This window comes from Panicum virgatum, chromosome 5K (genome assembly GCF_016808335.1).
Source record: "Panicum virgatum strain AP13 chromosome 5K, P.virgatum_v5, whole genome shotgun sequence".
NCBI lineage: Eukaryota > Viridiplantae > Streptophyta > Magnoliopsida > Poales > Poaceae > Panicum > Panicum virgatum.
The window spans coordinates 51,143,667-51,156,763 of record NC_053140.1 but is presented as its reverse complement, the minus strand read 5'-3'; the positions used below and the strand labels follow the sequence as shown (position 1 = coordinate 51,156,763).

At 52.5% G+C, this 13,097-nt stretch overlaps 1 protein-coding gene across 1 annotated transcript; it reads left to right on the top strand.

Moving 5' to 3' along the window:
• Nucleotides 1-3,874: 3,874 nt before the first annotated feature.
• LOC120708310 (peroxidase 27-like) lies at nucleotides 3,875-6,071 on the top strand. The gene is made up of 4 exons (XM_039993514.1): nucleotides 3,875-4,500; nucleotides 4,709-4,894; nucleotides 4,986-5,151; nucleotides 5,288-6,071. Exons 1-4 carry the CDS (start codon nucleotides 4,249-4,251, stop codon nucleotides 5,707-5,709), a joined length of 1,026 nt encoding a protein of 341 aa, XP_039849448.1. The 5' UTR covers nucleotides 3,875-4,248; the 3' UTR covers nucleotides 5,710-6,071.
• Nucleotides 6,072-13,097: the final 7,026 nt, after the last annotated feature.

Below are 13,097 nucleotides of genomic sequence, written 5' to 3'. Positions count from 1 at the left end.
CCGCTCCGGCGGAGACCGCTCGCCACGGTCGTCTCAAGTCCACTCCGGTGGCCCGCTCCGGCGGAGACCGCTCGCCACGGTCGTCTCAAGTCCACTCCGGTGGCCCGCTCCGGCGGAGACCGCTCGCCACGGTCGTCTCAAGTCCACTCCGGTGGCCCGCTTCGGCGGAGACCGCTCGCCACGGTCGACTCAAGTCCACTCCGGTGGCCCGCTCCGGCGGAGACCGCTCGCCACGGTCTCCAAGAGCCGGGTCCGGGAAGTGGTGCTCGCTCCCTGGGCGATCCGAGGTCTGTGTAGCCGCTTAGCTTGGTTCCGTACCCTAAGCCTACACCTTCGTCGCCCTGTGGAGAGCGCTCTAGTACCTGAACCTGGCAACCGGTGTACCGGCCTCAGGGGTCCGTAGCGCCCGCTCTCTGCATAAGCACACCGACGCAATCAAGTTTGCGTGGAAGCACATCACGATAGTAGGCCCCACCCGCGGGTTCGTACCTCTCCTGAGGTGGGCCCGGGGGCCACTGTCGGTACCCCAGAACTGGGGTACCCCCTCTTGCTGTGTCTAGGCAAGAGCCTTGTGGTTATCCTTGACTACGTCTAAATAGCCGGACCCCTGCAGTCCGGAGCCCTGTTCACCCGACAACGGTCCCGGACCCATCCCCCGGCTGGGAAAGGTCTGGGAGCACCACGTGTTCCGGAAGAAGCGGGCGCTCAGCCCGAACAGCCGGGGGCTCCGGACCTCCCGTGGAGGTCTGGACCCCCGCGGAGTCCCGGACCCCCCATGGGGTCCCGGACCCCCGGTATAGTAACCGGACCCCTCACTAAGGGAAGGGATTGACACCCCGCCTCGGGGGGGTCCGGAGCTGCCACGTGTCTGCAAGCACAGACACGTATGTAAGGCCGCTTGGTCTCCATACTAAGGTTCACCTACCACTGCATTCATTGCGGTAGGTGAACGTCCGCATTGATATAGCATAAGCCGAGGCGATTCTTTGACCAGGGAACACTATTGATCGCGTATTACCAAGACGTGTGGTGGAGCCGCTGGTGCCGTCCACGCCGCGCCTGTCAGTCTGCCATGACAGATGGACACGACGGCTCGGCTTCACCCATTATGACGCCTAAATAATAGCCTCAATAGGCCACGCCGCAAGCTGCGTTTCCCCAACGGGCACCTTGCTGACGGGACAAGAGAAGACCTCCCTGAGTCAGAGCGCCAGCAGGGCATGGAAGCATATCGGAGAAAACATTCACAACTACTGTAGCCATTTAAGTACTCTGGCAGTAAGCTACTCAGTCACGTTGGGCCCACTTGTCGGGGCCTCAACGACCAATGTATCCACACCCCTTGATCTATAAAAGGAGGGGCGCCCGCTAGAAGGGGGCTCAGGCTGGAAAAAGGCCAAGGCCCGGCAGAGGATAGGTTCATACACAACCAAGAACAATACTTCTCCCAGTGGATGTAGGGTATTACGCTCCGGCGGCCCGAACCACTCTAGATCGTGAGTTCATGTGTGCTTGCCTCCGTGCTAGATTAGCCTAACCGCCTAGTACTTCCCCGAGTCCTCCCTCATCTGGAATAGGCGGGTGCGCTCCGCCACCCGACTGTGGGTACCCTAAAAATCCCACGACAATGTTTATATTAATTTTTTGAATAAAATGAGTGATCAAATTTGGTGTTAAAGAAAATCAAACGACCTATAATTTGGAATGGAGGGAGTATTTCCTTTAAGTGTGACATAGATCATGCTTGGTGCTTGCTTCTTTTAGGTAATCTTTCTTCATCTCTAATAAAAGTTGATATGTTTTTTCAACCTTTTTCTTCCTTTTAGTGTCGTTGTCCAGAGATATCGATAGCAGTGTGGTTTGGATTATTGAAAGTTCCTAAACCGATCTCTACAGTATTTTGTGGGAGCAAAGATTATATTTACCAAGTGGTTTATATGCAAGGTTTACTGCAAGAAAATTATGCTATATAGGTATGGTAATACTGGGATATGGGAGTACACACGAAGATTGATTAGTTACTAAGATAATGGTAAATAGTTAATTGGACTGACATCGCGTGCAAAAGTAGAACCTGGGCAAACACCAGACAGTGATAGGATGCATTCTTATCCCGTGTCCCTATCCGACGTGTCTATCTGCAGTGTCGCTGGCGGTGCAAGTGGTCATCAGGCACGGCGACATTGTGGCGACAAACAGGGGTGGTTGGAACATGACTAGGGAATATATGAGCCGAAAATAACAATGGTCAGGCCTCGCGTCGCTCCCAATCACCTAGCAATGTCCTGTTTGGTCTGTGCTATACTACAAATTGTAGCAATTTTGATCATTATTTAAATATATAAAATAAAAACAGTTTGCAAAATTAACTCCACAACCCTGTGCTAGGAACCATGAGGAATCTAATGAGGTTTTTGACCGCGTGATTAGAGGACGGTTACTGTAGCATCACTGTAGCCAATCATTAATTAATTACCGTCATTAGATTCGTCGCGAAAAATTATATCCATTCCTATAAAAATTTTGCAAATAAACTCCATTTAGTACTCATACATACAAAAAAATATATTCATACTAGAAACTAACACATATAAACCAAAGGCCAATAGCTACTGCTGGTTGCCGGCCTGGTTCGGTCGACAACATCCTTTAGTTTAAGGAGCCTTCACTTGGCATATCTGTCTAGTTTTACCATTCTGTCCTGTCAAACGCAATACTCACTTTTGACCTTTGAGCAGGCACGGTATGCGTCGCCAGATATCACCCGGCAGGTAGACTAGTAGTTCACCAAGAAAGGTACACCCGGCTTCCACAAGCACAGGTCCGCCCAGCGCTCGTCCGTCAGCCACTCCTTGGCAGGGTTTTATTTCCCAACCGGAAACCGGTTACCGCCGCCCTCCGGTACCGGTTTACCAGACCGGTTAGGCCGGTAACCGGTGGAAACCGGTTGAATTCAAATCCAAATTCAAATAAATTCAAATTTTCCCGTGCAACCGGTTCCGACCGGTTTACCGGCCGGTTTTACCGGTTTACAGGTCGGTTTGACCGGTTTGAAATTCAAACGCTCCCGTGCAACCGGTTTACCGGCCGGTTTTACCGGTTTACCGACCGGTTTGACCGGTTTACCGGCCGGTTTGACCTGTTTGATCGGTGGGCCTTCATGGGCCGGCCCATTTTTTTCTTTTTCTTTTTTGATTTAACTTTAAATTCCCACAAACTATACTAAATGAATGAATTTTTGAGAAAATTTGACACTATTAGATTCATCACACCTTGAAGTATTTTTAGGAATTTTTTGGGAATTTTTCATTTTTTGAATTTAAATTTAAAATTTAAATTTTGGCCGGTTGGGTACCGGCCGGAACCGGAACCGGACCGGACCGGTTTGACCGGTAGACCGGTTCCCACCGGTTAGGTTAACCTTGCTCCTTGGTCAGCCGAGCACTGAGCAGCCAACCATGAACCATGTCGAGCTCAAGTCTGCCCTGCTCCTGCTGCTGCTCCTCCTCGCCCTTACCGACTCTTTCCTTTTCCTGAGAAGCTTCGAGTCTCGGTGCTTAACATCAGAGCCTCGGCGTCGGCGTCCAGCCTTCATGTCGACAGTCCCGGGCCTCCCGGCCTCTTGCTGTAACAGCCAGCCAACGAGGAGGACCATCTCCATTCTCCGATGTGAACGTGGACAGGCATCGTGCTCGTCGGCTAAAAGAATCCGTTGACCGTCACAAACGCCACGCCGCACGACGGCGAGGCCGGGCCCGCCGCCGGCCCCTCCTCCGCGTACATTGCTCGCGCCCTCCCGCGCTCCTGCCGGCGGCCCCGTGTGACACGGCTGCGGCGCTTTTCTTCTCCCTCCCCTTTCCGCGTAGCCTCCACCAACATTCCATCGCACCGCCCCGCCTCGATCGATTCCCGGCCAGCCCGCCTCTCGGTCTTTAACCAACTCGCGTACTCTGAGATCCCCGAAAGCGACGGCCGGCCCACCTACCGCTACGGCCTCGCCGCCTCGCTTTCTTCAGCGGAGACTTCACGGAGAGCTGGCGGATCCCGGCAATTTTATACTCGGTCCAGTTCTACCCAGCCCGGCGTCCAATCGGTCGACCTCTCGCGATCCCCATCGAGTTCCTGGCGCGCGATAGGATGGTTTCAACGCTTCTTGCGCTGCTGCTTCCGTAAGTCATAAGCGACGCCGCGCCGGCGGCGACTGGATTCGATTCCCGGTGGTCCGGCGGCGCGCGGCTCCGGTTGCCGATGGCATTGAAGCTGCAGCTGCTGGCGGCGGCGGTGGTGGCCGTCGCGGCGAGCTGCCGGCCGGGCCTCGCGGACCCCGCGGTGGGCGCGCTGCCGGGGCTCCCGGTCGCCGGGCTCGCCATCGGGTTCTACAACGAGTCGTGCCCGGGGGTGGAGGACCTGGTGCTCGCCGAGATGCGCGCCATCGTCGAGAAGGACCGGACCCTCGGGCCGGCGCTGCTGCGGTTCATGTTCCACGACTGCCTCGTCAGGGTGCGCCGATCTTTGCTCCTCCTTCCCCTAGCTTCAGCTGATCATCAGTTCATTCCCTCGCGCTCCCGTGCTCCTCGACCGTGTTCGTGCCGTGCGTGTCCCGGCCGTCGCGTGCACGGAATGAGAAACACGGCGGGTGGTGATCGGCGCGCCGCGGTTGTTGACGATGACGCGGGTTTAATTTCTTCCTGGATGCGGTCACGTGCAGGGGTGCGACGCGTCCATCATGCTCGAATCGCGGAGCAACAAGGGGGAGCAGGACTCCGACGCGAGCTACGGCCTCCGCGGCTACGACGAGATCGAGCAGATCAAGGCCAAGGTGGAGGCGGCGTGCCCGCTCACCGTGTCGTGCGCCGACATCATCATCTTGGCCGCCCGGGACGCCGTGTACCTGGTAATAAAGCGCCATCCATCCCCTTGCTTGCTTTCCTTCGATCAATGTTGACAAAGCTTGCTTTGCGCCATTGCCTTGTTGCCGCGCGCAGAGCAACGGGCCGCGCTACGCCGTCGAGACCGGGCGCCGGGACGGCACGGTTTCCGCCAAGTTCGACGCCGACAACGACCTCCCGCCCCCCTTCTCCAACATCGTCGACCTCAAGACCTACTTCAGCGTCAAGGGCTTGGGCTGGAAGGACCTCGTCGTCCTATCAGGTAAGCGAATTACTTGAAATGAAACTAACAGTAGTGCGCAAGAGCAACTAGCTAATCTCCAATTAGACTAGAAGTGCAAGAGCTATGCAACTGATCGATCGATGAATCCTGCCCGTCGACTTGCCTTTGCACGCAGGGAGCCACACGATCGGCAGCGCGCAGTGCTCGACGTTCGCGTCGTCCCGGCTCTACAACTTCAGCGGGAAGGGGGTGCAGGACCCGTCGCTGGACAAGGCGTACGCGGCGTGCCTGCGGGAGGCGTGCGAGCCGGGACTCGAGGACGACGCGACCGCGGTGGCGCTGGACCCGACCAGCCCCTACGAGTTCGACCTGAGCTACTACCGCCGCGTGCGCGGCGACAAGGGGCTCCTCCTCTCGGACCAGGCGCTCATGGACGACCGGTGGACCCGGGGGTACGTGGAGCGGATGGCCGCCGCGGCGTCGCCCGACGAGTTCTTCGCCGACTACGCGGCCGCCATGACCAACATGGGCCGCCTCGAGGTGCTCACGGGCGACAGCGGGGAGATCAGGGAGACCTGCGCCGCGTACGTTGACTAGAAGCCAAGCCAAGGCAAGAGCGGCGATTTGGGGTTGGTTGGTGTGGTGGATCCGATCGGCTCGTGGCGGCGGCAGCGTGGGAGCCAACCACAACCAGGATGCACTTGCCGTATCCTATTTGGGGTGGCTGGAGGATTGACTTCGCCGTGAGGCTGGACTGGATGCATTATTCCTTGCCGCCGAAAAAGAAGTTCGATTGTACTACTAGCTAGGATGTAAGGGAAAAAAAAGTCACCTGTTTTGTTCTTCAACTTGATCCTCCATTATTTGGTGAGGTGTCTGAAGACTTGTTCTCGTTCGCGCGATGGCCAATTGGCCACTGACCAGGTAATATGACAGCTGAGCTGACGTTGCTTTTGTTCGAAGAATTTTGTCCAAATTCTCTGCTCGAACTGCAAACTACACGGCCCGGGCAGACGGCAGCCCAACAGCCCAATGGCTTTCGACAGAAAATTAATGGAGCCCCGATGCCATTTGCTCAAATTCTCTGCTTGAACTGCTGCCTGTTTGAGCCCGCACCGAATCGGCCCGCACCGAATCGGCCCATCTTCTGCGTCAGCCCTTTCTCCCGACCTCTCTAGTCTCTCTCTCTCTGATGAGACAGGAAAAACAAAAGACAAATCCAATGGGTCGGAAAGCCACCCACATGCTTTCCTCAATTCGTTGTTTAGCAGAGGTCGCTTGTTTCAGTTTCAGCACACCGCCGTGCGATTTTCCGTGCCTAAACACGGGCCCTTGCGTGTTCGGCACAAGCATATCCCACCCCCATCGCCGTATCATCATGTCATCATTGTATACGCATATATGCAAAATCCAAATATTCCTGCTGCGCCCGAGGCGATTAGGGATAAATCATCGTAATGGGTTACTCAATCTCCCCGCCAGCCTGTGTTCAGCTCATCTAGGCTTGCTTTTTCCACTTTGGACTTTTTTTTTTTTGAGGAAATCTACGGCAACCCTTGGGAGGTTGCCTGAACTTTATTGCATTAAGAAGACAAAAATACAAGAAGATTTGCAGGGGGCACCAAGGCCCTGGAGACAGGAGAAAAAGAGAAGAAGGTGACAAAACCATCTACCTAAAAGCTAAGACAAGAATACACTACATATAAACAGGGAAAAAACCACTCCAGGTTTCCAGCTTTAACCGGTCCACCGGGGATGAGCACCTATTTGACCAAAGTGAGAGATCTTCACTGCAACGCCTTGAGATCGTCAGGTTGGTTTCATCCTCATGTCGAAAAATCTTTGCATTTCTACACTTCCAAATATTCCAAAGAACACAAGTGAGGACCGTACTGCAAACCCTGGGATTATTTTCTAAGAGAAGACTCTCAGTCCAAAGCTAGTCCGTTCCGAGAGAAGCAGGGAGCGATGTGACATCTATTCCAATGAAAGCCCAGAAACTTCTACTACGAGGACAAGCAATGAAAAGATGGAAACAATCTTCTTCTAGGGGGCAAAAAGGACATTGTCCATCACTATGAACATTACAGCGAAGAAGCCGAGATCGCGTACTTAACCTATTCCTGTGCAGCAACCAGAGGAAGAACTTGCACTTCTGAGGAGAGTAGCTTCGCCAGATAGCAGGAGCGAAGGGATCATCTGGCACTTCCTGAAAGGAGATGAGGTAATGGTCTCTTGACGTGGGGGTCTTGCTGTTGCTACGCAGTACACGCTGGTCATTGACGGATTCATTGAGCTGCACAGACGCCATCAGCGCCGAAAGTTCCATCAACTCTTGGGCTGCTGCTGCAGTTAGGCGCGGGCGGAGGGAGAGCTTTAGTGTGGTGATGGAAAAGACTCGCGTAACAGAGGCATTAGGACGCAAAGTATGCGAAAACAGAGCTGGGAACATATCTGCAAGTGTCTGATCCAAACCACAAGTCAACCCAGAAAGCCGTCATAAGACCATTGCCAAGGAGAACTTTAGTTTCTTTCCTGAAGGAGGGAAGCAAGTCATAGATGTCTTTCCAAATCGGGGTCATCGAATGAATATCATCGCCGAAGTCGAAGCGATCATTCCAACCATAAGCACTTCTGAGCCAATCAATCCATGGAGCGGATGGTGCATAATGAAATTTGAAGAGAAACTTTTTTAGGAGGCTCTTGTTTTTATTTGCCAAGTTCGGCACACCAAGACCACCTTTTTCTTTGGGGAGGGAAACATCATCCCAAGCAACTTTACATTGACTTCCATGGCATTTATTTTCACCGGTCCATAAGAAAGCACGCTGTTTCTGGACTAAAGTTTCAGTAGTGCCTTTAAAGAGGAGAAGCGACCTCATGTGGTAGACTGACGCTGAGGCAAGCACTGAGGTAACAAGGGTGGTTCTACCCATTTCATTTAAAAGATTCCCTTTCCAACCAGCGAGGTATTTATCAGAGGCGGCAATCATAGGCAAGAAATCCCTGGTGCATAATTTTGTTGTGGAAAGAGGAAGGCCAAGATAGGGTTGTGGAAAAGAGGAGACCGGGCAATCAAAGATGGAGGCGAGGTGATTGGCATATTCTGTATCAACACAAATAGGGAGGAAAGTACTCTTCTCGAAGTTTATATGCAGCCCAGTAGCTGCGGAGAAAGTTTGAAGCATTTCTTTCAAAGCAAGAAGTTGATCTGCATCGGCTTTGAGAATAATTAGAGTGTCATCCGCGTACTGTAGGACGGGACAAGGAGCACCAGGAGTAATAGGATGCTCCAAAGCACCATTGGCAGTAGCACTGGTTAGCAATTGTTGAAGGACATCGGCCACCAGAATGAAAAGATAGGGAGAAAGGGGATCGCCTTGTCTCAGACCTTTCTTGCAATTTATCCATTTACCAGGAGAGCCATTGAGGAGCACAGCAGCCTGTCCTGTAGCCAAAATGGATCCAATCCATTCTTGCCATTTAACTGGGAAGTTTTTAGCACTCAACACACGATGTAGTGCCGACCATTCGATAGAGTCAAATGCTTTTCTGAAATCAAGCTTCAAAGCAACAGCAGGAATACGACGCTTGTAGCAAGTTTGCAGGAGTTCAGCAGCATAGATAAAATTTTCAGAAATACTCCTGCCCTTGATGAAACCAGTCTGATTAGGATGAACGAGCTGAGGGACTAAGGGCTGCAGCCTAGTGGTTAACACTTTAGCTATCGGTTTCAGTGGACACCCTTGGAGATGGGCCGGAATTGATCAGGCCGAGTAACACCAACTTTTTTTTGGCAAAAGGACAATATAGGACTTGTTAATTCTGCATAGATTGGCTTTGTTTGTGTAGAATTCATCGAAGAGGCTGGAAATGGAAGGACTTACAACACCCCAGAAATGTTTGAAAAAAGCAGGGCCGAAGCCATCAGGTCCAGGACTAGAATCATTCTTCATCGTCCACAAGGCGTTTTTAATTTCAGAGGTGGTGAACTGTGTAGCGAGTGACGAGCTCTGGAAGGAGTCAAGTGCAGTGGGGGCTAGCAAGGAACCTAGGTTGTCAAGGATATGCGTTGGGGAGGAAACTCCAAGCAGGTTATGGTAGAAGTCGTGAAGAATCTTCTCTTTTCCAGAATGAGAGTGGACAGTAGTATCCCCCACGTCAAGGACTCGAATTTGATTTTTCCTAAGACGTATAGTGGCACACATCTGAAAGTATTTTGTGTTGTCATCTCCCAAGACACAATCTTTCACTTTTCCACGTTGTCTCCAATAGTCAGCTAAGAGAGAAGTATTTGTGCTCAAAGATTGCTTAACTAGAAACCTGAGACGTAGTTCCAAGCTCCCAAGGGGCCGGAATTCTTCAATCTTATCCAAAAGATCAATCACAATATTACAGTTTGTGACCAAGACGCTTGGTTTTTTACAACTTTTATCCCATTTTTTCGCAGCATTGCGCACCCTCTTGAGGCGGAGACAGATAGAGGCAGCGGCGTTGTTATCATGTTGCAGAACACTTCCCCAATTCTGAACAACGATAGGAGGGAAGGCGGAAGAGCCAAGCCAGTGGTTATTGAAGCGAAAAACGGATGGTTTAGGAATAGAGGTGGAAGCATGTAAGACAATAGGCACATGGTCTGAAGTAACTCTAGTGCTAGACGAGAGAGTAGTGTCAGGGAAAAAGCTGCTCCAACCTAAGTTGACAAGAGCGCGGTCAAGGCGGCAGAGGGTGGGCAAATCTTGGTTGTTAGACCAAGTAAACAGTCTATCAAGAAGAGGGATATCTTGTAGACAGATATCATTAATGAAATCATTGAACCAATCAGCTTCCTGCATGTTAAAATTGTCATTCGACTTTTCATGTGGGAAACGAATAAGGTTAAAATCACCCAAGATAACCCAGGGTCCATGAACTGAATCAGCAATATTCTTCAGGGAGTCGAGGAAGCACTGTTTGCTTCCATGTTCACAGGGGTCATAAACATTAGTAACACAGAAAGAGATATCCATTAATAAGTGGGAGAAAGTTGAGTGTACGAAAAAGGGCCAACTGAGGAAGACTGAAGTTCAAGAGTGGAATCAAGCCAAGCAGAAATAATTCCTCCCGAGGCCCCAAGAGATGGTTTAAAAGAATGATTAACTAAATTTTGTGGGAGGAAAGTTAAGGCTTTGAAGTGAGACACATCAGGTAGCTTAGTTTCCTGCAAGGCAGCCACATCCACATTACAGGAGGAAAGAGCACGCTTGACATCACGGCATTTTTCTTTTCGGCCTAAACCCCTAACATTCCAGGAGGCGATTCTAAGAGAACGACAATTAACTGACATTGTTCAAGAGAAACCACCAAATAAAAGGAAAACGAGCCAAGTTCAGCTGGTTCACAAATTCAGAAAAGAGGTATAGAAATGAGCATAGAAAAAACTGATAAGCTTGCACGCAGGCAAGGCAAAGGGAAAAGTAGGAGCGCGTACATCAGTTCGCAACCACATTAAGCTTCATGTTCGGCCACCATTTCTTCAGCTTGGAGCAGCTTGCCATCCACCCCGCAAGCAGCGGCGAGGTCCACAGCGTCATTGATCACCATTGGCTTGGTTGCGCCTTTCGCTAGCTCGACCAGTTCTGCTGGCAGAGTGCCAGAAGGGCGACCCTGTGCATCACGCGGTGCATGAACGGGGACAGCAGCGGTGGCGGCCTTCTTTCCTGCACCCTCCAGCTTGCGACGCTTAAGTGCAGTTGCTTTGTCCACCATAGGCACATAGTTGGGATCTTCATTGCCTGCAATTTGCGGGCTCTGCCTACGCCCCTGGACAACAGGAGCCGGTGCAGGAGCCTGAGCAGTTGCAGCAGGTGCTGGTGGCACCCTGGGCAGGGCATCAGGTGAAGGAGCTGGGGCGACGTCCATGGAAGCCAGGCAGGGCAACGTGGGTGTAACACCCACGCTAGCATCAATCTGCCCGGCAATGGACGCCCCCAGGCTAGCGGCCGCCTGCACGACGGACTCCCCCAGCTTGGGCGGTGGAGAAGTAATCAATCCCGCAGCTTCAGAAAAAGAAATCTCCTGGATAAGGGAGGAGTTGCTGGAAGCCGCAAGTGCCACAGAGAAGCCAAGGAGCTTTTGTGGTCCGACAGTGAACCGATCATCGATAACGCCAACAGAGCACTTGAGAAGATCAACCACAATAAGGCCTTGCGCACCAGAATGCCTCCATGGCTGCAAAGGAACTTTGAAGAAAGCAGGTTCATCCTTGGCACCTTGCACATTGATTTCCACGAAACCCGGCATCAGTTTGAATTCTACCCGCGAGGGGCGTGAGGTGATTGGTCCTCCCATCGCGGTTGGAGGAACGATCTGCCCAGCAAGAGGCCCAAAAGGCACAGGGCAGAGAGCACCAATGCCTGACAGTTGGGCCACCAACGCAGCAGGAACAGGGACACTAGCGCCCAAGCTCGACGCGCCAACTGGGCCGAGTTCAGAGCCGGATCCAGCCCCTCCAGAGCCAGAAGAGCCACCTGCAGCAGGGTCGGCACCACCGGGATCCGACCCAGTGTCACTGAGATGAGGAGGGCTGTCGTCATCCCCATCAGAAGAGCCGTCACCATCGCCTGATCCCCCCTAGACCCACCATCACTGGAAGGAGGCTGGCTAGGAAGAGGGTCAGAACTGACGATGTGAACCGGGCTGATAGAGCCCATGCCATCATAGTTCTTAATGCGCATTTCGCCCGGAATGTCAACAAGCTCTTCAGCTTTTACAGTAATGAACACATTGGAATAATCATAGCCCGTGATGCAGATTGGGTCAATGAAATGAATATTGGCAAAAGGAACAGTAGAAATGGCAATGTGTTCACGCGTCCAATGTTCAAGGGGGTAATCATCAATGGCCAGGGAGGCAAGGGCTTCATGCTCAAATTGGAAACGGTTATCTGTGGTTTCTACTTTGTCGAGTGCAAGATAGGTATTGTAGCTTCCATAGAAGGGGGATCTCTCGACAACGTCGTCACGACGCATTTTGTCATCAAAGCAGACAAGCTTGGCACCGCGAGGGCCAGTGATCAGATTGACCCTAGGATTACCAGCATATTGGCGAAAGAAACCTCTAATAATTTTTGCTGGGTCTGCAGGGGGTAAGGGTAGGCGAAAGCAAGGTGACCTACTCTAGACATGTCTACAGGAGGCATGAAAACATCTATAAAGTCTGGACGGTTTGGAATCTCAAGGTCTTCAGCATCAAGCAGGAGGTACGGATCCTCTGGATCGTATTCGGGTACCTGATCATCAGGGCCAACAGGAGCCGGCGCGGGTGGTGTGGGATTGGAGTCGACGGGAGGAAGCTCATCCGCGACGCCAACGGCTTCCCCGATAATGTCGAAGAAGGTACGTGAGGAGGAAACGAGGGGAGGTATAGATGCAACCTCGGTGACAGCACCAGCAGCCAACGAACCGCTTGAGTCGCGGCTGGCGTCACCCTGAGTGGGGATGGGAGCATTGCCAGAATCCTCCATGGCCGCCGAAGGAGAAAGCTATGAAGAAACACAGGGGAGGAGAACCAGAAGCACCGGTTAGAGGAGGTGGCACAGAAGCAGCAGAACCAAAGGGTGGAAGGGTCGACTTACACTGCCGCGCGATGTGACCCAACGTCCAGCAGCGACGACACCGGATGGGGTCTCTGCACACAGCACGTCGGTGGTCACGAGCAAGACAGCGGAAGCATCTGTTGGAGATGTCAATGGGAGGAGGGAGGGTTTTTAAAGGGAGTCGAGGAGGCTTAGAAGGGGAGGCTGCAACGGCAGCAAACAACATGGTCACAGCAGAAGCATCGGGGGAGGGGGAGGCGGATGAATGCGGCACCACAGAGGAGGAGAAGGGCGAATCAGCGGTAGAGGAGGGCGGTTGCGGCAGGGGAATTGAAGGTGGTTGCAAAAACGGAGGAGGGAACGGTGGCCGAGGAAGAAGGCCGTCGTGCAAGAGAAACGAGACGCAGAA

What these genes read in the sequence shown, in the direction of transcription:
- LOC120708310 (XM_039993514.1), top strand. Translation starts at nt 4,249, where the DNA reads ATGGCATTGAAGCTGCAGCTGCTGGCGGCGGCGGTGGTGGCCGTCGCG. An exon ending in CCCGGGACGCCGTGTACCTG is followed by an intron (nt 4,895 to 4,985) that starts GTAATAAAGCGC and finishes TGCCGCGCGCAG; the next exon opens with AGCAACGGGCCGCGCTACGC. An exon ending in GGACCTCGTCGTCCTATCAG is followed by an intron (nt 5,152 to 5,287) that starts GTAAGCGAATTA and finishes CTTTGCACGCAG; the next exon opens with GGAGCCACACGATCGGCAGC.